The 24,705-nt window shown below is 50.1% G+C and overlaps 1 protein-coding gene across 1 annotated transcript in view; it reads left to right on the forward strand.

The window, feature by feature from the left end:
* The first annotated feature begins 10,384 nt into the window (after window positions 1-10,384).
* The window catches only part of IL1R2 (interleukin 1 receptor type 2), a 38,205-nt gene continuing 23,884 nt past the window's right edge, over window positions 10,385-24,705 (forward strand). The window contains exon 1 of the mRNA XM_032652000.1: window positions 10,385-10,602. Within this exon, the coding sequence (XP_032507891.1) occupies window positions 10,589-10,602 (14 nt within the window). The 5' untranslated portion in view covers window positions 10,385-10,588. The remainder of the gene's footprint in view (window positions 10,603-24,705) is intronic.

Here is a 24,705-nt window from a genome sequence, read left to right on the forward strand (position 1 = left end):
GGCTACAAGAATTCCAGTCAGGAGACCCCAGGCGAAAGATCATCTGGCCTTCTGGTAAAAAGCTCTTGCCCCAGAGAAGGCTTCCTGCCATCTCTGTGGCAATCAACAACCAACAGAATGTCAGGATGGATTTTCCTGGCTGTTAACAGTGACCTATTGACGTGTGTGATGTGATCGAGTCCCGCGCCCTCCTTGCTGAGATGAAAGGCCCATGTTGTAGAGAACATTCTCTCCACTCCTGCGTGAACAGGACGTCAGGACTCTCCACAGGGACGATGCCCCACTCATCCTGAATCCAGCCCAGGTCACGGGTGGGTTCCAGCCACCTGATGCCGGCTTGGCTTTGGCTTGACTGGATGTTCTATGCCAGGTGTAGTCTGGAGCACAGTGGCACTTTCTTGAGCCTACCTAATAGGATGTACGAACATCTTTGGTCCTTGCTGGCCAATAAACGAGATTAGTTCAACAACGCCTGTGTATGTATGAGGCAAAAGTTGGTCTTAGACTTGCTTTCCTTGTAACCTGGTGGCCAGCTGTGGTGGGAGCTGCCGGTGTCACTGGCGACCTGGGAGTCGTCCCTGGCTGACGTCACCTTCTAGGAAGTTCCTTCAGTCCTGCCCCAGAACGGCCTTCGTATACATCAGCTCCTTTCCCATGTCTCCTTTCACGGGAACCGGGGTGTGCAGTGGAGCGGATGGCAGGTCATCAGGGTCAGGGATCTGTGGGGAGGGACTGCTTCCTCAGGGCCCCGTCCCCCAAGGCCGGGCCAGGCACCAGGGTCACTCTGGCAGGTGTGGGAGGTTATCTGTGGCAGGGCCAGTGGGGCTCATCGCACCAGCTCTGACTACCCCCGTCCCTCACCCTGCACCCCGTATTCCGCTGAGGCCACTGCCTTCCAAGCACCTGGCCCCGTCTCCTGGCCTCTGGCCTCTTTTCCCCACAGATGCCAGGAAGCAGGGCCTGCAGGTCCTGGCCTGACCTGGGAGAGGGTTCTGGAAGGAACCGGGTCAGAGGCCTGGCAAGGCTGACTCGACACTGAGCCAGGCGCCCAGGGCTCCCTAAATTCCCTCTGACGGCAGGAGGTAGGTCCCAGCCCCTGGGGTGGGGCTGTGCACGTCTGTGAGGCAGCCAAGGCTGGGAGCGGGCAGGCCATTCCTCGACCCCCAGACACACACAGCGTTGTTTCCAGGGGGATTTCACCTCCCACCAGCTGTCTCTCTAGGTGCCTTGAGCCGCTGCACTTCAGGCTGGTTCCTCGTGCCCAGGGCGTTAATGAGTTGGGCTTAGTTTTGCTGTAGTTACCAGCGTTTACTGGTGCTTTACTTGTGCTCTGCACTTTGCCGCATGCTGGCTTAGTCCTACAACAACCCTGGATTGATACTGTTATTGTCCTGATGTGCAGAGGAGGAAACAGGTCCAGAGAGAGTAGGAATTGTGCCCAGGCCGCTAACGAGCAGAGAATCGTGGTCACCTTTGTCTCAGCTCCTTGAACTCATAGTTAATGTGCGTTAGACTCGGTGGGATTAGTGACTGTTACTGCTCCGGGGTTCCCCATCCTTGAGCATCCTCACCTTTATCTCTAAGGGCTGTTGAAGATCAGGGTGCAGACTCTACCCCTGGGGCAGGGCGGGGGCTGAGCTTCTGTCTGGCACCCACCACTGTTCTGTGCTGAGCCTGGGACCCGGCGTCGACCCTGGAGGGCGACCAGGCGTGAGGGAGTGGGTTTGGAGAGAGCCTCTCACCTGCCCGTCCTTGGAAGGCATTTTGCCTTTGGCATCATTCCACCTTGGCAAGAGTAACAAAGCAATTCGCTTCTTGATGGAATGTGATAGGCTCACCCATCAGTGTGAAATACGGGTTAGCAAAAGAAGATGGTAAACAAACACGTCCCATTTCTTCAGGGACATGACATTCTGGAGTGAAGGGTTCTGTTGCTACATGCTGGGAACTTAGAGGATGGTTTCAGTCTTGTTGGAGATGTTTGCCATCTTTCTTGGTGTATTTTAACCTTCTGAGGATGTGGGTGGCCATCGGACCCGCGTGGCCGATCCCCTCCCGGTGGAGTGCTCAGCTACCTCCTCCAGCCCCAGGCACGAGGGCTATGCCGTGTCCCTCCTGGCGCTGAACTGGCAGCTGCCCTTCCAGCCTCCCTGGACGGTGGGGATGGGATCATGGGCTCCGGAACCACAGGGCCCAAGGTGGAGGCTCAGCTCCAACGTGAGCTACTACTCCCGGGTGGTTCAGAGCAACAGCATTGAGTGGTGTCACAATTCTGGTGGCTGGAAGTTGCAGGTCAAGGTGTCCACAGGCTCAGGCTCCCTCTGGTGACTCCAGGGGAGCATCCGTCTTTGCCTCTTCTGGCTCCTGGTGTCACCGGCCATCCTTGGCATCCCTCAGCTTGTAGGTGTGTCATTGCACTCACACAGCTGTCTCCTACTTGTGTGTCTTCACGTTGTCATCCCTCTTGTGTGTCCATCTCTGTGTCCAAATTTCTCCTTTTTATACGGACGCCAATCATACTGGATTAGGGCCCACCCTAAGGACCTCGTTTTAACTTGGTTGCCTTGGTAAAGATGCAGTTTTCGGCTCAGGTCACATCCTGAGGTGTTGGCGGAGGGAGTTGGGACTCCAACGTGTCTTTTTGGAAAAAGAGAATTCGACCCCTAGCCTGCGCTCTTTTGACAAGTTACTTGACGTCTGCATACCTCAGTTTCTTTATCTGCAGAACAGGGCGGCTGATACATCATCACACTTACCTCATAGGACTGTTGGGATGACCAAGTAAGTGAATATGTAAATAAAGTGCTTGGAATAGAGTCAGGCGCTTAGTAGGTGCTCTGGGAGAGAGAGTGGGTCTTATCATGACCCCTCTTCACACTCGCAGAGATGCAGGTGGTGTAGACGCTTACCAAGGGTGTGGTAAGTTGGATTAGGAACCGAAGTCGGTCTGGACCCAGAGATGGCTCCGGGGGAGGCCGGCGGGGAGACCACCATCACCCTGTGTGGCTGATTGCACCCGGAGAGCACAGAGCCTGGTCTGGAAAATGACTTTCTTCTGCTGCTTTTTCAAAGAATTGTTGTCTAAGCTGGCGAGGCTTGGATACTCATCGGGGAGCAGGGGAGGGCTTCAGCCCTTAGTCTTTAACTGCGTGAAATCCGACCACCAGGGCTTTCTCATCTACAAAGGGAGGGGGTACCCTGGGGGGCCCCGAGCGTCTTCCCACTCCAACAACCTGTGGGTCGATGGATACCCAAGAACAAGGGCAAAACCCACGGTGTTCTGACCAGACAAGCCCCAATGCATAGTTTGCTTGGTTCTACTAGAATTTGGCCCAAGATGGCCCCAAAGCTTGGGCAGCTCCTCGGGCCTTGTTAGAATGGTCCAGCTGCCTCCTGTCTTTCAGGGTCTGGAGGAGACAGAACTTGGGACTGTGGAGCCCCTGGGGTTCTAAGATTCCCAGAGGATGAATAGCGGATTGATTGAACCCTACAGAACCCGGCGGATTCCTCTCCCCCCTCACCTGGGGCTGTCATAAAGTCTGGAGGTGGAATTCCTCTGCACCCCTTCCTGGGCTGACTCCTCTGGGTATAGGCCCAGGAGGGCAGGTCAGGGGGGCATGTCTGCCCGTGTGTGACTCTAACATTGTCTTCTTAGTCACTGGGACAGTGGTCAGGACAACTGTGGGTCACCATCCTCTTGAGCCGTTGGTGGGGTGAGGGGCGCTTCCTTGGAGCATTTGGGAAGGGGGTCTTGCTTCTCCATTCAGACACTGGAAAGAAAGGCATGAACCCGTGATTCAGGTAGGAGACCATTTACTGCCCTATTTGATTCTCAGTCATTGTTTTGAGAAAGACATGAGCTTGAAGTTGTGGGAGAAGGCATGTATTTAAAGCCGTTGGAAGTCTGTCAAGTACACTCCGGAAATGGATCCAGGCTAACAGAGTTCTGAATAGAGAAATAATTAGGATTTGTTATCAATGCATCATCACTTATGGTACGTGACTAGTTTTCCTAAGTTAGTAACGTGTATTTGCTGTCATTTTGTTTGTTTTTTACTTAGCAAGCCTTTTGGATACAGATGGGATCAGAACAAACTTCACCCTAGTCCTGTCTCAATTACCAGCACTATTGACGCCCCTACTTTTACTGCCTTAATGTAGCCGGATCGAGCCTGAGACATCGCAAGGTGAGGTGCCGCAGACACTGTGGGCGGGGACTGAATCCAGCAAGAATTGACCTTTGACTCTACCTCGTGGAGGGAATTCTCCTGTGCGGAGGACCTTAGCATCGGTCATTGGTTCCTCAGCATCTCGCTTGTTGTAAAATGACACTCCTTTGTTTACTTCTTCATTTTTGTCATTTTCCTCCACTGGAATGTGAGTTCTTGGGGCAGGTTTTCAAAAATACATTAGAGACATGAATATGAATGAATGGGGTGCCGACCCAGACCTTGGTCTTTTCTGAGCTTGGTTGCTGTGAACTGAAGTCAGCTTCCCCCGGTTGACCTGAGTAGATGCTGGCCATTAGATCTGGAAGCTCCGTTGTCTGCGAGGCCCCTTTGATGAAGCCTGGCAACCCCAGGCCTCACCTGTGTCTTCCTTAGGGCCTGTCCTCTGTGAGTGAGCCTTGGAATTTTCTTACTTGTTTGTGTTTTCTCCCTGCGGCAGCCAAAGACAGGGCCCTGGAGGAGGTGAGCGGCCCGAGGCCTCAGGCAGTGGCTCTCAGTGCTGGCAGGCGGCCCAGAGACCACAGGGGAACTTGAGAGTATCGCCTGACCCAGCCCCATGGCTCCCACCTGCACTCCCCAGGTCTCATTGGTGAGAGAGTGGCCTGGCGTGGGTATTTGTCAGACGCCTCTCATGGGCACTCAGAGGTGAGAGCCACTGGAATAGCGCTTCCCACATTTTGTCCACATCAGAATCATCTGGGGGTGGGGGGCTCGTCAGACCCGAGTTGTTTGCTTCCTCCTCTAGTTTCTGACTCAGTGCTCTGAGGTAGGGACTTAGAATCTCCGTTTTTTCTTTTGGGGGGGAGATGTGCCGCGTGGCATGCGGGATCTTAGTTCCCCGACCAGGGATCGAACCCGTGCCCCCTGCACTGGAAGCGCGGAGTCCTAACCACTGGACCGCCAGGGAAGTCCCAGAATCTGCATTTCTAACGAGCTGCCAGGAAGCGCTGCTTTTGTCCGGGCCACACTTTGAGAACTGCTGCCCCAGGGCTCCGTCACAGCCACCCTGATTCTCGCTGACCCAGGGCTTTCTGCTTCCTGCCCCTGCTGCCCCACCTCCCCCCTTTCTCCGGCTGGGGGGCTCTTGCTTTGCCTTCTTTACTGGTCTGCCCTTTGCTGAGCTCTGGGTTCGCCCCGACAGGATGTAGAAAAAATTGTTTTTATCCACTTTTGTCGAGCCAAAGGAGATGGGAATGCTTCTAAAGGCGTTCTAAGTGGGGGGAAAATGGACTCCCCAAATGGGGAAATGTACACGTGGAAGTGGACGCAGTTGAAGGAGGCTGGGGTGTGGGCTCCGGGCTGGTTGGTTTGTGTTTGAGAGGCACACTTATGGGTGAGTCGTTTGGAACGGGCTAGTCCTTGGAGGGGTCAGCGAGGCCCCAGATGTCAAAGCTAGAACACAGACGTGCTCAATAAAAGACTTGGTTAATCCAGGGCGGTTTGCGGAGTAAAGGGGAGGTCTTGGCTCTGAACTTCAGATCCGTTTTAAAGTGTCTTTCCTAAGAGCACTGTCCAGTCTATAAACTATGGATTGGTGTATCACTGCCCCTTGTCCTCCAGATTCAGCCGGTCTCTCCCATGCCACGTTAGGGGTGACCGTCCCCTTCCTTTTCCTCTCCGGTGGGGGGGTCCCTCGCTCACGGTTCATGAACTGAGGCCAGCTACAGCCGTGTGAGGTCACTGATCCCACACAGGCTCCCTGGGGCAAGTGTAATAGCTCCGGGAGTGCTGGGTGAGGTGGGTGACCGGGAACCGCACGGAATGGCACCTCCTGTGAAAGCTGGAGTGCCAGACCCTGAAGGGCCATTGAGGAACCCGCATCCTCATCGTGATTCGCTTCACCCGAGGTCCTCAGCCCAGCAGCCAGATCCCGTGGAGCCTGCCCTTGACCTCCTGCCCTGGGGGCCTGGAGTGTTTTGAAGATGACAAATCAGAGTTGGCTCAGCCTGAAGTCTGCATGCCTGTCGGGAGGGTTGGCAGGTGCCCGTGACCAGGTGCGGTTTTTTACATTACATGACACACGGATGAGAAGGCCGTGGGTGCATCTGGGGCCTGGCGGGGTGATTCAGGAACCATCACTGCTTCCCAGAAGCATGGCGCTTGGGTGTCAGCTGAGCAAATGTTCTGTGTGTCACTGAGATTATTAGAAAGCAGAGAACCATCCCATGACTTAGTGGAAGCTGGGGGCAGGGGCTCTATAGAAGCTGGAGGGGTATCAGGGCCGGAGGAGGTGGGAGGTGTGGGGAGGGTGGCCAGATCTGGAAACTTCGCTTCCCGTCTGGATAGACGGGAAGCCGCGGGGACTGTTGGCAGGCATGTCTTCCTGGCCACCCTCGGTGATGGGACACGCGGCTGGTTCTGGATGGGCCATGTTCCCAGCGTCGGCCCCATGTCCCTGGCCCAGAGGTGGAGGGTAAGGCAGAGGGAAGCAGGGGCACAGAGAAGGACAGTGGACCTCGAATCAGAGCAGCCTTCTGGAGTCTCTGGAGCCCACGGCAGAGGGAGGGCTTGGTTTGTGGATGCAGGATGCAACGGTGCGTGTGTGTGTGGGGGGGGGGGGGGAATGGGGAGCTCTGCGGCCTTCGGTGAGGAGGCAGTCGGGGCTGGGTGCCCTGGGGATGGGGTGTAGGCATGACACGGGCCCAGCGTCCAGCTGGCCTCTGTCCACGCCCTGGGCCCCGTGGGCAGGATGGGGGCAGAGTGGGCAGTGACCGTTAGAGTTCTCATCCCTTTGGGTGTCTCTCACTGGAGCCAAGGTTAGGAGGAGGAAAGCCAAGGAGGAGCTGGAAATAACTGAATACTAAACAAAATCTCTCCTGCAGCTCTCGAATGCTCTGTGCATTCTCTCTATGCCATGCCGTCTAGACAGCCTTGACCTTTAGGTGTGACGGGCACTGCGCTCTTCCAGTCCACACTTATGCAGACCCATTCCCTACACTCTGTAGCATCGTTAGGCACAGACTCTGAGAACGGGAAAGGAATCTTCTAGCTTGTCAAGGCTGAATATAATAGTCCCCTAAGCACACCAAACTCCTCCCCGGAACCTGGGGTTTTGGTACCTTATACGGCAAAAGGGGTTTTACAGGCGTGATTAAGTCGTGGATTTTCAGGTGGGAAGACTATCCTGGATTATTCGGGTCACGAGAGTCCTCCTAGGAGGGAGGCAAGAAGGTCAAAGAAAAAAGGCCACGTGCTGATGGAAGCCCGGGGGGGGGGGGGAAGGGCAATGTGCTGGGGGCCGCAGTCAAGGAATTGAGGACAAACTCTAGGACATGGAAAAGGTAAGAGAAGGATTGTCCCCTGGAGCCTTCAGAAGGACCTCAGCACTGCCAGCACCTTGACTGTAGCCCCTTGAGACCATGTCAGACCTCTGACCTCCAGAACTGTAAGAGGATCAGGTGGTATTGTTTTAAGCCATTGTTGGTGGTAATTTGTTACAGCAGCAAAAGGAAACTAATACAGAACTCATTGACCTCAGCCCTCTCTTTTTACAGCTGAGGAGACTGAAGCCCATTTGTGGTAGATATTTTCCTTTCATGTTTGCTAATTTGTAAGTCGTTCATGAGAAGGAAATGATTTTTCTCCTGCCTCCGTGAGTAAGACCGAGTTTTTTTCTGTATTGTCCTGTTGACGAGAGCAGGCCTTAGAATTTTCAGTTTTATGGGGTCTGATTGCTGTATTGATTCTATAGGTTCGATGACCATATTTTCTTGAATCAAAATGAAAGAACTCTGATCTGATAAGTATGAGTGGGCTTATGGGGATAATAAGACAGAGGCTATTCCATAAAACCAGGGACAATTAGCCCGCGCTGTAATACATGGCGTAGTGGCCAACCCATGCCGTCCTGGCCGCCAGCTCCCGTCTCACCTCCCACACCCTCTGCCTCCACAGCACAAGGAAGGAAAGGGGGTGGAAATCTTGACAGGGTTTTCAGAGGACGCTGCTGCTGATTTCTGAACCAGAACAGACTTTGAAAAGTCCTCCTGAGTCTAAAAAATGAAGACTCATTGCTTCAACCCTTGCAATAGACATCCTGGGCAACCTTCACCTCAAACCTCAGAGGATTTCGAGATACTACGGAACATTCTGTGCTTTGTTTATTTCCCATCAGTTGGTGGAGAAATTGAACCAATGCACTGGTGACAGTGGGAACGGGTCAGTGTAGGCCCTGGAGGGGAAGGAGGGTGCAGAAAATGTAACCCTGGAGACACCGCAGGATCGGTTCCAGGCCACCACAATAATGAGAATATCGCAATAAAGTGAGTCACATGGATTTTTTGGTTTCCCCATGTATATAAAAGTAATGTTTACACTCTACTGTAACCTATTAAGCATGCAAAATAGCATTGTGTGTAAAAAAGTACATACCTTAGTTAAAAAATACTTTATTGCTAAAAAATGCTAACCATCACCTGGGCCTTCAGTGTGTCATAACCTTTTTGCAATCATGTCAAAGATCACAGATCATCATCACAAATACAGTAGTAATGAAAATGTTTGAATTATTTGGAGAATTACCAAAATGTGAAACAGACACGAAGTGAGCAAACGCTAATGGAAAAATGATGCCGAGAGGCTTGCAAAGAGTTCGGTTGCCACAAACCTTCGATGTGTAATAAATGCAGTATCTTCAAATTGCAATAAAGCAAAAAGCCCAGTGAACCGAGGTCAGCCTGCACTGCTGCAGGCCGGGGGACTTGTTCTTGGGCGGCTGTGAGTCTGAGGCGTTAGTTATTGAAAGGACGATTCAAAGATTCGAACAATTCTTGTGGCTTGAGGATCAGTGTTTCCCACAGAAAAAGCTGAGGTTATGTAAATTCCTCTTTATGGATCACAAGATCAGCAGTTACCCTTCAGCAGGGCCAAAGGCACACTGCACGATTTCACTTCCTTTCTTTGGCTCTATTAATGTGGGCTGTCCTATGCTATTTAGTGACTAGGATCTCAGCCAAGGCAGGTCAGCTGGATTAATGTGTTTGGTGGACTACAGAGACGGTGTGGAGAGGACTCAGTTATTGACATGCCCTTCATCCTGGGATGACGATGGTATTTGGTGAGATTTACCTGCTCGGGTGAATTCACACCCTTGAAACTTCCTTGGCTTGACCCCAAATGTACAGCTCACTCTTCAGTTTTACCATGTCAAAATTATGGAACAGAAACAAATATTCCCCCTTCAGCTGGTCCTTGGAAAAAGAATGAACACAGATACAAGGTAACGTTTACTCTTTGCCCAATAAACTCCTTTTGGGGGTATTTCCAGCTTCCATAAGAACCCCATCATGAAGTTATACACACACTCAGTTAATCCAGTGAACTCACCTGTGGTCCCCCTATGTGCCTGGACCTCAGTTTCATCTCCTTGGAACTGGAGAATGGATTTGACCATCTCTAAGTTTCCATCTTGCTTCAGCATTGTTCTTCTCTGATATTATTTATCCATCTGAGTTGTGACCCTTGAAAGTTACCTTCCTTGTTAGCAAAAGGATAAAACTAATGCTGGCGGGCCCTTCTGACTGTGAGCCATTTGCTCTGGGTATGAAATTCCTAAGATTTCTCTAAAAGAGTTTCTGTATCTGCCTTTTCACCTGTAAGAGCCTCAGTATCTGAATAAATCAGACAGAAGATGTCATTAAGGTTAGTAACAGGGATTTTTAAGGACATTTGGAAAAGTCCTTCCTTGCCAACAGCAGGGGTCCAGGCCCACCCCCTGGGGCTCTGTCCTCTCCAGCTCCACGGGGAGCTCCCTGAGGGGGAGAGGCACATTCAGTATCACTTTCGGGGCTGCTGGGTGGTTAGGAGACACTGGTTTTGTACAGACATGAATTTCCATCTCTAAACTATTCAGTTAGCCAAATCCCACACACTATAATAAATACTTAAGAGAATCACCCCCTTCCTTTGCTAACAACTAAACATCACGTAAGACTGGCAGTGGGGGTCTCCTAACCCTAGAAGGACTTCATGGGGTGGGGGGAAACGGCACATACCTCGCTGGTTAAAGCCCCAGAGTCCTCCTTTTCTCTTTAATGGGGTGTGGTTGGGCAAAATACACATCACTTTAAAACCACCTCACAGCTGGAAGTATGTAACTTTTAGCGAGTCACAAAAAATAGGGAAACTTACACAGAGTTTCTTTGGTCACTTCCCCATCTGAGTGATCACGCACCCAGCGCTACAGCTGAGACGGCGCTCCCAGTGAGGAGGGAAAAGGTGTGTTCACAGCTACCCAGTTGGAGGAGTGACACAAGCCCGATTGGGAAATCCCTGGACGTATAAATTCCTGCCAGACCGCTGAGCTCCCACTGAAGGTGAAAGGCCTGGCAGCCATCCCAGGAGACAGCACCAGGCAAACGATGCAGAGCTGCAGGTAAGAGGGGACAAGGGCAGGGAGGGCGATTGACCTGGGAGTCAGGACACCTGGGCTCCATCACTTCTGGAGGGCACCTCAGGAGGCTTTCCTGATGTCTCCAGACCCCCGGTGCCTCCTCCATGTGACTTTCCTCATCTCTGTGACCTTCTTCACCTGTGTGAAAGTGACCTTGACCTTTTGGGGCTTCAGTTTCTCTATCTGTCAAAAAAGGGGCTGGATTGGAGGATTTCTAGGGACCTTCTCTGATTGGAAGTGACCGGCAAAAGTGCTGTGGAATCAGTAAGAGGAAAGGAATTGCTGAGAGGGTTTGTGTCCAGCTCAGGGGAGGCTGTGCCTCTGAGACTTACACTGAGTTTAGAAGCTTTCCTCTTTGGAAGGATCGTGGGATGCTTTCTAAAGTATGAGAAACTTTTCCAGTGCCTGAGCTCTCCGTGTTGGCTGATGACCAACCCTCACGGCCGTCTTGGAGGAGTAGCAGGTAGAGTGTGGCTAAGTGTGAGTCCCAGAGGCTAAAGCTTCCGGGTTCCAGTCCAGCTGTGCCTGTTACTGGCTGTGTGACGTCACGCACCTGTTCCTATAGTAACTGTCTTTTAAAAATCCTGTTCTCCAGTGAAAAAGTATCACTGAATAGAGATGGTCCACCAGTAGTCAACAGCCAGGAAGTGTTAAGCTTATCTTTATCCCTTGCTTCATTCCTGTGAAGTAATAATAAAAGTGGGTGCGATTCTTTAAAAAAATCATTTTTACCCTCGATTATAATTAAGTAACCCACGCAGTTTATTTTCACCCTCCCGGCGCCCCGGTCTCCCCATCTGTAAACCGTGATGCTGATGGTGAGGCTCACAGGTGGAGGGAAGGGCGTATGAATCCGAATCACACGGAGCTTTAGCACAATGCTGGGCTCACGGGGTTGCTACCTAAATGGTCCAGCGGTTAAGACTCTGCGCTTCCAACGCAGGGGGTGTGGGTTCGATCCCTGGTCGGGGAACTAAGATCCCACATGCCGCACGGCACGACCGAGAAAAAAAAAGCTTGCTCTCTGTATTAGATGCCCTCCCTCTCGATTCCCACTCCCCTTTGGAGGCCTTGCCTCTTCCTGGCGCCCAGCTCCCTCGGGAGCCCCTGGTCCCATTCTGCCCTAATGCCCTGTGATACTATTCGGGGCTTGTCATCCTTCTGAATTTCCTCTCCTGTAAACCGAGGCAGTTGAGTGACTTGACCTTCTGAGTCCCTCCGGCAGCTCGATGTCAGCGGTGGGATGCTGGGGCATCCCTCCCGGCAGCCCATCCTGCACCCCCACCCCCACCCCGCTCACCCTTCCCTGAGCTCCCCCTCCCCGAGAGAGTGGGGGTCCCTCTTCACCAGCTCAAAAAGGGGGGCTCCTCCTACATGCACGGTAGAAGGGGCACTTCCCCTCAAACCTTGTTACAGTTTGCCCATATTTTCATTGTATGTTCCACTTTCTAGCCTGTTTGGTTATCGTAACAGGCAAGAAAGGGAGCTCGGCCGGGGTCGTGGGGCTGTGAGGATGGTCCCCGCACCATTTGTTGCCAGCTGGCCCGGGACGCCGCCCCACCTTTCCACGCCTGCCACAGCCCTTGCCCTCAATATCCCCACTCCTACCGCACCCTCAAAGCCCAATTGTTTGACAGTCGACACCTGAGTGATCAGGACGCACAGACCCTGGGATGGCAGAGTCTAGTGACAACACAGCTGAAGCAGGGCAAGTGTAGAGTTTCGGGTGGTCTTCTTATGTCACCATCACCTGCTCTCTGTATGGGGACACTTGATCATGACTGTCTCCAATCAGTGGTTCTTAGACTTCAGCATCACCTGAAGGATTTATTAAAATGGGTTGCTGAGCCCACTCGGAATTTTGGATTCAGTAGGTGTAGGGCAAGAGGGACTGAGGACTTGCCCTTCGAATGAGTTCCCGGGCCATGCTGAGGCTACTGGTCTGGGAGAAACACTCCCTTAGGAGATGAGAGGAGGTTTCATGTCCAGAAGCGAATCAGCAGGAATAAGTGAGTACCTCAGAGTCTGAAACTAGACCTCAGCTTCCCACCAATTTTGTTCTCTACCCATGAAGGACTGCTGCTTAAAGAAGGAAGGGAGAAGGCAGCAAAAAGATGAAAGGGACGTGGAAGCGTCTGTGATCAGCTGATGAGCCAGACCCGGTGGGGTCACGGGAAAAATAGTGACGGGGGTGATGTTGGTCTTCCAGAATCTTAGAGTCCCCGCTCCAGTGTTCTTAACCTGGTTGAGCATTAAAATCACCTGGAAAGCTTTAAAAAAAAATCTCCATACCTGGGACCAATTACGTCAGGAACTTGGGGGTTTGGGGCCCAGGCAGCAGTAGTTTTGAAAGCTTCCCAGGCAATTCTGATGTGCATCTAAGGCTGGGATCCACTGCTCTATTCTACCTCTTATACTCCTCCCTGTCCCACTTATATGAACTATTTAGGGACTTCTTTCTCCCCGCAGAGCCTGTGTTCTAAACCTGTCATGTATCTGATGATTCTCATTAGGTAAATGGGCCTTTGACTTAATCAGTAGCGTGAGAATCTGTATGAAACTCCATCTGAACGTTTCTGGAGCGTACGTTAGTTAAGAACCTCTGTTGCATTTTGAGCACAAATAATTCCCTAAACACACGAGGTAAGTTGTTGTGGCACTTGACTGTGGGCCAAAGGAGGCCAGTTTAAAACCAGGATATCATCTTGCTATGTGACTTGGACATAGAAGTTTGTTTCTGGACGTTAGTTTCATTCATCTGATGAAATGGATGGGTTAGAGAGCAGGGGTTCTTTGCTATTTTAAAGAATTTCTGGGAAGTATTCCACTCAAATTTTATTTATTTATTTATTTATTTTTTATATTTATTTTTGGCTGTGTTGGGTCTTCGTTTCTGTGCGAGGGCTTTCTCTAGTTGCGGCGAGTGGGGGCCGCTCTTCATCGCGGGGCGTGGGCCTCTCACGTTGCGGAGCACAGGCTCCAGACGCACAGGCTCAGTAGTTGTGGCTCACGGGCCCAGCTGCTCCGCGGCATGTGGGATCTTCCCGGACCGGGGCACGAACCCGTGTCCCCTGCATCGGCAGGCGGACTCTCAACCACTGTGCCACCAGGGAAGCCCTCAAATTTTTCATGAAATGTCAAGAGGAAGTTTAAGAATGCTTGGACTTAATTGGGGATTGCTAACCTGAGTGTATTCAGGGACCAGGCAGTAAGTCAAATCCGTGAGGCTGTGAGTGACAGGGCCTATGACCCACTGGAATGAGTTTGTCCCTCGGAAAAGACATTCAGTGAAAAATGACACCACCACCCAAGCTGAAAAAATGCATATCCACAAGTTGAACAGGGCCGTGACCCCCAGTTTGTGATTCCCAGATTAGCTTTGACTATTTGTGACAATCTGATCACATCACCCCTAAGTTAAAGGGATGAGGGCCAAGTCCTGGCCCCATCACTTCTATTTGTATTTCCTTGGAGGAGTTATTTAACTTCTGTGAGCCTCAGTGTCTTTATCTCTAAAACAAAAATAATAATATCTAGTTTGTAAAGTATTGGGAAAATTAAAAGAAATCATACATGTCAAGACTTTGCCCAGTGCCTGGCACATGGTGGATGTTCAATAAGTGTTAGTTATCATCACCATCCTCTCACCATCCTCACCATCCTCACCATCCTCACCATCATCAGATTATGAGGTTCTGACCTCAAAATTTCAGGAACCACCCTGAGAGGGCTGGGGTGATCTGGGTACAGGGATTTAATAGCGCCCCCGCTTTTAGTCCCCGTGGGTATCTGCCTACTGTATTTAAGAATGAGCCAGTCCTTACGATCAATGCTTCTCAAATCACCTGGGGGTCTTGTTAAAAAGCAGACGGTTCTCATTCCCTAGTTCTGGGGTGGGGCCTGAGATTTTGCATTTCTCACAAGTGATGTCCATGGTTCTGGTCCAGGGACCACACTTTGAGTAGGAAGGCTTTAGAATATTCGAGACGAGGTTTTCTTATTGGGGAGCAAGGAAGTCAATGTATGGCTTTGGATGTGTCCTAAATTTTCTAGAGCTAGTATTCCTCAGCATGTTTTCTTAACTGTCTGTGGTTGGCAGAATTCTAAGGTGCCCCCCACTGAGCATGCCTGGTGCAGCTCCCTCCCCTTGAATGAGGGTGGGTAATATAAACAGGATGGGATGGCATTCCCATGATTAGGTTACCTTATACAGCAAAGGCGAGGGAATTTTGCAGATGTATTTTAGGTTCCCCGGTCAGTTGATGTGAAGTTAATCAAAAGGAAGACCATCCTGGGTGTTCCCGGCACAACCAGCTGGGCTCTTTAAAAGAGGGTCCAGGGGCCAGAGTCAGGAGGTCAGAGAGATGTGAAGTAGGTGGGCCATTGGCCCTGAGGAAACAAACTGTCCCGTTTTATGGAGGGGGCCCCGGGGCAGGAAACAGTGGTGGCCTCTAGTTGCTGAGAGTGGCCTTGGCTGACAGCCAGCGAGAAAGTGGGCACCTCAGTTGTATAATCCCTAAGAGATGAATTCTACCATAGCCCCAGGGACGTGGGACAGGACCCCAAGCTTTGATGTCCACCCGTGGGACCCGGAGCAGAGTCCATCCAAGCAGAGGCCGACCTTGGGCCCACAGTGATGTGAGCTAATAACGGGGCTTGGTTTCAAGTCACTGAGTTTGTGGTCCTTTGCTCCAGGGCAGTAGAAAACGAACACAGTGTCCTTATTCTTCTCTTTGATTGCTGTGCATATACCCTCCGGGTCACACTGCAACGATAACCTACAACATCTCAGTAGCTTAATCCATCACCTTGCTCACGTCACGTCACTGTCTCGGGGCAGCTGTGTCAGACCGTGACGGCCCCTCACAGCTACCTGAGGCCATTTTCAAAAGAGAATTTTGTAGACTACCAGTCTGCCTCAGATTGTTTTGACGCAAGTGCTGGTGTGGAAAAATCTGTGTTTCTCCTATTTAACAGAAGGAAAAACAGATGTTCAGGAACAAGGGAGTGGCTTCATGGATGGAAGTAAACCTCAGTCTCCTATCAGGGTGGCCTCCATCCATCAACAGAGGCACCATCCTTGAACAAGGGTGGCAGAAGAGAGGGCTGGAGGGTGGGGTATCGGAAATGAAACACCTGGAGGTGACCTGTGTCCTTTCCATGTCCTTCCCACGATAACCAGTCATGTGGCCGTGCCTAATTCAAGGGTGCAGAGAAGCGAAATCCTTTATGCACCCCAGAGTATCGCAGGTCCAGATGTTGGGAACCTGAGTCTATCATATCATGTTGCTGGGGAGGAAGCAGGGTTTCAGATCGGCCAGCTTCAGGGTCCTCTCCTGGAACCAGGGAGGAAGCTGGCTGCCCCGGCATCATCCTGGGAGAAGCCAGAGGGAACACGTGTGAGAGGGAAGTGCTCCCCCCCAGCTCCAGAGAAGAGCAAAGCGTTTCTTAATGGGACTTTCTGGGTCTGTGGAAAACCCGGTCAGTTTGGGATGTCTTCAGGCTAATGACTGGGGTTTCTTGTGCCCAGGGATTTCCCCACACCCTGTGACTCAAAATCGCTTGGACTTCCTTATCGTGGTTGGCTTTCTTGGTTTTTTATCTGCTCTTGTGGCCATGCTGGGCCCAGGGCTGGGGAAAATTGTGCCTTCTCTGACCCTCAGAGGACAAGACGTTCTAGGTGGACATATTTTCCAGGGAGTGAAAGATGATCTTTCAAAGCATTAAAAGAAAATCTCATCTGTTCTGACAACTTAATTTTGGGAGGAAATATTTCTAAAATATATGTATCGTGGTGCAAATTTCTAGTCACTGCAACTCGATGTCATAAAAATGTGCGTTTAATAACTTTTCTAATAAGAATCTCGTTTGGCTCCTGAGGCCTCTTTCCAGGAGGAAAGGGGGATTTAAGCTGCTGGTCCATGTTGTTCCAGTCTAGGCTGGTCCAGCTCTGCCTCTCTTGGATTTATTTGGTCTCTTTTGGGTAGATGCTCAGTCTCTTAGAGTTTCTGACTTTGCCACCTACTTCTAGCAAGGAGTCTGAGAACTGGGGAAGCCATGTCCCCAGGGCATGGTGGGGAGGGGCTGGTCCACACTTGCTGGCCTGGGCGGGGGGGTCTTCACTGGTTTCCATGGAGGTGTTCCTGGACCTGGCTGGTCACGCAGTGTCCTGCTACATCGGCTGCTGAGGTTCCTGGCTGGGAAAGCCGGGGTCTGGTCTTTCAGGGGAGGCAGAGTCAGTGCAATGGCTGACGTGGCCCCACTGTGCCCCTTGCTGGCTCCATGGTCCTCTGCATCCCTTGGCCATGGCCTCACTTCTCCCCTGGCTTAGACTGGCCACCTGTGCAGGTGGTAGCCCAAATATTTACCAACCCGCACGGCAGGAGTACCAACCAGTCAGAACAGGTGCTACCCTATGTTGCTAGACCATGAGGATCTCAGGGGAGCCCCTGGAAAGGTAGAGGGTGGAGAGTTCAGGGCTTAAGTGGGTGGTTTCCACAGTTGGCCACACTGCTCCTTAGGGACTGGATGTCCTGCATCCTCTAGGTCACCTGTCCATCATGGCAGCCCCATATCAGCTCAGATCTCAGTTTAGCCCCCCATTCTCCACTGGAAGCACAGGGGAGATCTGAATCTCCTCCCAATCAGCAAAGAACTGAGGCCAGCAGGGAGCTAAACCTAGCATCCCTCTACCTAAATAGGCCATGCCATTATCTCCATCCTTCCCCAGAGCCCCCATCTTGGTAATGGCTCCTTACTTTGCCCTGGTGGGATTCCTCTAGGGACCCAATTTGAAAGCAGAGAAAAAGCCCCTCAGCTTTCAGCTTCCCCCTCTCTTCTACCCTCTGTCTCTTTGCACTCAGGTTTTCAGCCCAGAAATGGGGGCAGAACGCGTTTTCCCTACTTAGACATCCCCTATGTCACATCCACTTCCTTCTCTCCTTTCCAAGGAGGCCTTTGCTCTTCCCCTTTCTTGGGGCCATAGAGGCAACGAGCAGGGAAATACACTGGAAGGTAATTAGCATGTTAGCCTCATCACATACGTTATGCACTGTCGCATCCTCGAGAAAGAAGGTCCTGTACAAAATTTCAACTGTTCTTCATGATTCAGGGAAATCATTACGGACATCAGCTGTTTTGTGCTGGAACACCTGGATACCCCAGGAGGACACAGAGACGTGGAGGGGCCCGTTTTTGTCTGCTCTTAAAGGCCTCTGATTGCCGTGCTCTTTGGTTCTTGCATCTGTCTCAGTAGTTTTTCTTCTCTGTTATTGGGTAATTGGCTGCCACGTCTTTGTGGGTGTGTTTTCCCACATCAGCTCTCTCCCTCTTTCTGATTTGCTACCTCTTCTCTGCTTCTGATAGAACATTCTGGTCACCTATCACTGCATAACAAACTGCCCCAGAATTGAGTGGCTTACGACAAACATTTTATTGTAACTCACAGACTCCACAGGTCATGAATTTGAGAGGGGCTTAGCTAGGCGGTTCTTTTGCTCCATGTGTTTCACTTGAGATCCATCAGTGGTACTCAGCTGGTGAGTGGACTTGTCTGGGGAGCCTGAGATGCTTCACTCATATGGCTGGGGCTGGGCTGGGCTGGGACGGTCGGCCTGACCCCCTACATGTAGCCTCCCTCCCAGCAGGTCTCAGGGCAGTTGGACAATTCTCACGGTGACTGGCGTCCCCCAGAGCCAGCATCCCAAGGAAGCCAGGTGGAAGCTGCATGGCCTTTTCTGACTTAGCTTCAGTGCTCACTCAGCACCGTTCTGTTGATTAGACTTAAGTCACAGTTGGCCCACGTTCAAGGGACCCCTTGACAAGTTGGACTCCACCTTTTTTAAAAAATATTTATTTATTTAGGCTGCGTCGGGTCTTAGTTGTGGCACGTGGGATCTTTCACTGCGGTGCACAGGCTCTTCCTTGCAGCGCACGGGCTTCTCTCTAGTTGTGGCACGCGGGTTCAGTACTTGCAGTGCGCGGGCTCTCTAGCTGTGGCACGTGGGCGCCAGAGCACGCAGGCTTAGTTGCCCCACGGTATGCGGGATCCAGTTCCCCGACCGGGGATTGAACCCGTGTCCCCTGCATTGGAAGGCAGATTCTTAACTACTGCACCACCAGGGAAGGCCCTGGACTCCACTTTTGATGGCAGAGTGGCCTGGTCACATAACAGAAAGCAATAGGGAGATGATGTTGTGGCCATCTTTACAAAATACGATCTGCCCCTCTGAGAAGCAATGGCCACATTCATACGAGTAAAGAGACAGGTTCTGAAAGAGAGCTTCACATTTCTTCTGTGAGTCAAATAGACATGACTTGGTGCCAGGATCCTACTGACTGTCTTTCAGCCGTTCAGGATTTTTTTGTCCTGGTTTCTTTTATCTGTGTTATATTTTAGATGGTCATGTTTTCTGGATAACTGATAATTTCAATATCTGCGACATTTTTTACTCTCAGATTACAAGGGTTGAAAGCAACATTCATTTCAAAGGGTGTGCGTCTGCTCATAACCAGTCTCCTGTCCTCTGCCAGCACAGGGCGTCCAGATACTAGTTAACATTCCCCGGTGAGCAGCCCCACAGAGCTGAAACTCCAGTACCCAGGACAACTCAGGAGTCTTGAGTCCTGGTTTGGCCAGTTGCTAGCTATGGGACCTTAAGCTAGTGAGTTGATCCAATTCAGTGGTTATCTGTCTGAGCCCCTGACTTGGTGCTTTAGAAATTAAAGGTGTGCCCAGGAATGAAGGCTAAACTCAAGTTCAGACTGACCTTGACCCTAGGATTTTACACCTGGGAGGGACCTGGGAGCTTCTGGAAGCCCAAACCTTTATTTTGGAGATGAAGAAACTGTGACCCAGGTTGGGTAAGTGGCTCAGTGGCTTGCCTACGATCACATAGCAATAGCTAATGGTCTAGTGAGGACAGGAATCCAGCTTCAATCTCCCGTTCTGTGTGTGCTTAAAAACTCCTGTGCTAAGATGTCTGAATGAAAGCATTAGCATTCCATAATAGGCCTTGAATGCGTGTGTGCTTACGACTGTGTGTTGGCAATTTAAGCACGCTCCTATAATATGGGCGTATGCACACGGGCTCATTGATTCCTTTAGGTGAAGTTGCGCACCTCTCTAGAACAGCACCTGGTGAGCTATTAGCTGCGCTATTGACTAGGACACCAGAACATTCTCTGGCTGTGTGATGGACCTTTAGCTGTAGTGAGGCAGAATGCAGACTGTGGAAGCTCTGACTTCTCACTCAGGTCTTACCTCCCCAAGATTCTGGGTCTACTTCTGGAAGATGCTGAAGGGAGTGCCCTGTTGTCGAGGGCTTTCTCTGCGCCAGCACTGTGCTGACCTCCTTATACAGCAGGTGCCCTCCTGTGATGCACGTCACACTGCAGCCACTTTACAGACTAGCAGACCGAGCCTCACGGAGGCACCGAACCATCCACCTAGCCCCGAAGGAAGGGAGGAGTGACACTCGCTCTGCCAGACTCTAAGGGCCATGTTGTTCCCGCAGCGCTCTCCTGTGTAGACTCCCTGACCCTCAGGACTCTTGGAAGATGCAGAAGGACTTCTTCTGAGCTGCCCCCAGGGGGGAATCTGGCCAGTGAGTGGAACTTAGGGGGAGGAGAGGCTGCATCCTAAAATGACAGAAGTTTCTGATCATGAGTGGTTTCCAAGACTAAAAGTGTCCATCTTACAAGCGGCAAGTGTGGCCATCTATGGAGGATGCTGGTTTGGGTGGGCTGCTAAACTTAATGGCTCCTGGAGTCCCCTCTAGGTCCAGGTACTGATGCTCCTAACAGAGCTGAGGACCAGCACCAAGAACGTGGCCTGTGTCAACTCGGGCTTACATCCTACTTGATGACTCCATTAGCTCTGTGACCTTGGGTAACCCACTGAATGTGTCTGAGTTGGTTTCCATTGCTTCATGTTTATAACGGGGTTGACACACTCTACCAGACCCACGCCCTTTGCCCTCTGGAGTTGTCAGAGCAACGAATGCCTCTCACACAAACATCAGGCTGGGAGAATTTGAAGCTTGGTGAATTCGTACCGTGGCTGCCGAGGGTCTCATGCATCGAGCTTCCCTGTCTGTCCTGTTGGGGAAGGACGGCGACTGTTCTGAGCTAGGGGAGTGGTCTTGTTGGGGGTTGGCCTGCGGGAGGGGCTGATGCAGGAAGAAGGTGACAGAAGGGTCTTTTCTTGATGGTCCAGCCCACCGGGGACTCTGAATGACTTGGGCTCACTGGGAATGCACGGTGTGGCCGGAGGATCTGACGGAGAGGGAGCGTGAGCTGGGCTGGTTTGCTGAATCTCTTGGTTAATGGTTCCTGGGGCAGAAGTTGGTCAAGTTCAAAAGGTTTGACAGCGAAAGGGTGATTTTATTTATTTTTTATTTTATTTAAAAAAATTATTATTGAGATAGAGTTGATTTACAATGTTGTTTTAGTTTCAGGTGTACGGCAAAGTGAATCAGTTATGCATATACATATATCCCCTGTTTCTTAGATTTTGCTCCCTGAGAGGTCATTACAGAGTACTGAGCAGAGCTCCCTGTGCTGTACAGCAGGTCCTTATTAGTTAATCTATTTTATATATAGTAGTGTGTGTATGTCAATCCCAATCTCCCAATTTATCCCTCCCGTCTCCTTACCCCCTGGTAACCATAAGTTTGTCTTCTACATCCGTGACTCTATTTCTGTTTTGTAGATAAGTTCATTGGGAAAGGGTGATTTTTTAAAAAAATCTTTATTTGAGTATAATTGCTTTACAGTGGTGTGTTAGTTTCTGCTGTATGAAAAAGTGAATCAGCTATACATGTACATATATCCCCATATCCCCTCCGTCTTGCGTCTCCCTCCCACCCTCCCTATCCCACCCCTCTAGGTGGTCACAGAGCACGGAGCTGATCTCCCTGTGCTATGCGGCTGCTTCCCACTAGCTATCTGTTTTACATTTGGTAGCGTATATATGTCCATGCCACTCTCTCACTTCGTCCCAGCTTACCCTTCCCCCTCCCCGTGTCCTCAAGTCCATTCTCTACATCTGCGTCTTTATGTCTTTATTCCTGTCCTGCCCCTAGGTTCTTCAGAACCTTTTTTTTTTTTTTTTTAGATTCCATATGTGTGTTAGCATGTGGTATTTGTTTTTCTCTTTCTGACTTACTTCACTCTGTATGACAGTCTCTAGGTCCATCCACCTCACTACAAATAACTCAGTTTCGTTCCTTTTTATGGCTGAGTAATATTCCATTGTGTATATGTGCCACATCTTTATCTATTCATCTGTCGATGGGCATTTAGTTTGCTTCCATGTCCTGGCTATTGTAAATAGAGCTGCAGTGAACATTGTGGTTCATGACTCTTTTTGAATTATGGTTTTCTCTGGGTATGTGCCCAGTAGTGGGATTGCTGGGTCACAAGATAATTCTATTTTTAGTTTTTTAAGGAACCTCCATACTGTTCTCCATAGTGGCTGTATCAATTTACATTCCCACCAACAGTTCAAAAGGGTTCCCTTTTCTCCACACCCTCTCCAGCATTTGTTGTTTGTAGATTTGGAAAGGGTGATTTTAAAGAGAAAGATACTTGTTGGCAGAAAGTAAAATAGAGAGTGTGTAGCCCTTGGTGGACCCAAGTCTGAACCTTACCAGGTTCTCCCTGGTCAGACATTCAGCCCAAGTGGCCCAGTGCCTGGTTCTGCTAAAGATGGGTCTTCCTGTGCCATGGGTTCCAGTAAGCGACTCTGTTCCCACCCCACCCCCAACCCCCCTGCCCCATCAGGGTCAAGGACATGCAGGTGCTGTCTTTATGACACAGCCATACAGACCAGAAACAGTCCCACCGTGCTGCTCCTAATTCCCTTAATTCTGGGGGGAAAGCGCTAGCTTCTCTCTTTTCTATAGAACAAATAGTTTGTGGACTTCTCTCAAGGCTTCTGCTTTTGCTTTGAGCCAGTACATTTTTCAACAAAATCTGCCTTAAACCTGGTCATGTGTTTCCCTGTATCTGAAGCTAGAGGATCTTCGCTACCCCTCAAATGCCTGACATCCTGTGCTTCCCAGAGACTTAGTTCCAAATACTTTTTATTTTGCTTCAGCTTTGAATTAAAAAAAAAATCCCAGCTTAATTTTGATGTAAATATTTATTTCTCCATAGGTTTCAGAAGGTTTTATACCACATGCCTGAAACAACATGTTCAGTTTTTTAGGAATCTGTTTTGCAAACTGAATGTGACTCTCAGCAGTAGGTGTAAGCCTGGAGAGTTATTTGTCTTCCTTAATAGTCAAGACCTGTCACCTTGTTTTTGTGTTTTGGATGGCTGTACTGCCTGACTCAGAGCTGGACGGTTGCCTGAAAACTTCTGGGAACAAAGGTGAAGATAGAAATAAAGAAAAGTTTCATCTTCTGGGTGAATAAAGAGAGAGACTCAAACATACTAGAGAATCCAATTTTTACTCCTTTTAAATGCCTGAAGATTTATCTCTAGAGCTATTGTTTACTTACTTATTTACTCTCAAACATACTAGAGAATCCAATTTTTACTCCTTTTAAATGCCTGAAGATTTATCTCTAGAGCTATTGTTTACTTACTTATTTACTCTCAAACATACTAGAGAATCCAATTTTTACTCCTTTTAAATGCCTGAAGATTTATCTCTAGAGCTATTGTTTACTTACTTATTTACTCTCAAACATACTAGAGAATCCAATTTTTACTCCTTTTAAATGCCTGAAGATTTATCTCTAGAGCTATTGTTTACTTACTTATTTACTCTCAAACATACTATACTAGAGAATCCAATTTTTACTCCTTTTAAATGCCTGAAGATTTATCTCTAGAGCTATTGTTTACTTACTTATTTACTCTCAAGAAACTTTCAGGTGTTCAGGGGAAAATGTGTGTGTGTGTGTGTGTGGCCCAGGTGGGGCTGGGATCCAGGCAGGGGGTTGGGAGGCGCTAGCCTCACTTCTTGAACCTATGGGGAAATTACTATTTACATCGAACTTAAGCTTGGACATTTTTTTAAATTCAAAGCTGAAGCAAAGTTAAAAGCATTTGGAACTAAGTTTCTGGGAAGCACAGGGATGGGGGATAACGAGGGGGTCCGGGGCCCAGAGAGAGAGAGAGAGAAACAGACAGACAGAAAGAAAGAAACAGAGAGAGAAAATGAGAATAAAGCAAAATGTTAAAAATTGGTGAACCGAGGTAAGACACATACTCGTGTTATTATGCTATTCCTGCAACCTTTTAGTCTGTTGGAATTGTTCAGAATTAAACTAAAAGGTGAAGTAAACACCTACACACCCTTAGGCTCCATGTGCCACCCTTAAGCAGGAGGCATACCCAGGGTCACAGGCAGGTACTGTCACCTGGGCCTTAGCGAGGGCCAAGGGGGATGCTGCTCAGGTGCCCTCCCCCTCCCCTCCCCCCTCCCCCTGCCACTGGCGCCCCTGGCTCAGGCTGGGCCATCAGCAGTTTCCACCTTACTGCATTATTTTTCTTTTCTTCAATTCTTCACACATTTTTTGGGTCATTTTCTTATGCCTGGCCCTGCTTCGCCTCCTATTCTTCTGTGCGTTTACACTGAGTACTGGGAAACAGGGTTATCTGACAAAGGAAAGAATAAAGCCAGAATTGTAACTCAAAATACTTGGAACGAGCTACCTTTAAAACTTCTTTCTTCCAGTAAGAAGGTCACCTCAGATTCAAGCAGAAATGTCAAATTGCCTGTCATTTAAAGACACGTTTAAAGAAAATAGGGCAGGAAAATAGCATTTTGCTTGCAAACTTCTGCAAAACGAACTTTTCCCTCTGGGCCTGCAAAGACCGACCGTCTCCCTCACTATGACAGTTCTGGGTACAGCCCGCTGCTGAGGTTTCAGTTGTTGAAAACGATCACTGCTATGTGCTTGTGGTTTAATCCTCTGAAGCCACTTCCTGGAGAGGTCGCAGTAAAGCAGCTGTTGTGCCAAAGTTCCCAGAGAAGAACGGAGAAAACTGCCTTGGCCGGGGGTCCAGGGGGCGGGGGTGTTGGGAAGCCCAGGCGGGGCCTGGGGGTCCGGCGGGGGCATTGGGAAGCC

The sequence above is a fragment of the Phocoena sinus genome, chromosome 13 (genome assembly GCF_008692025.1).
Source record: "Phocoena sinus isolate mPhoSin1 chromosome 13, mPhoSin1.pri, whole genome shotgun sequence".
Lineage (NCBI taxonomy): Eukaryota > Metazoa > Chordata > Mammalia > Artiodactyla > Phocoenidae > Phocoena > Phocoena sinus.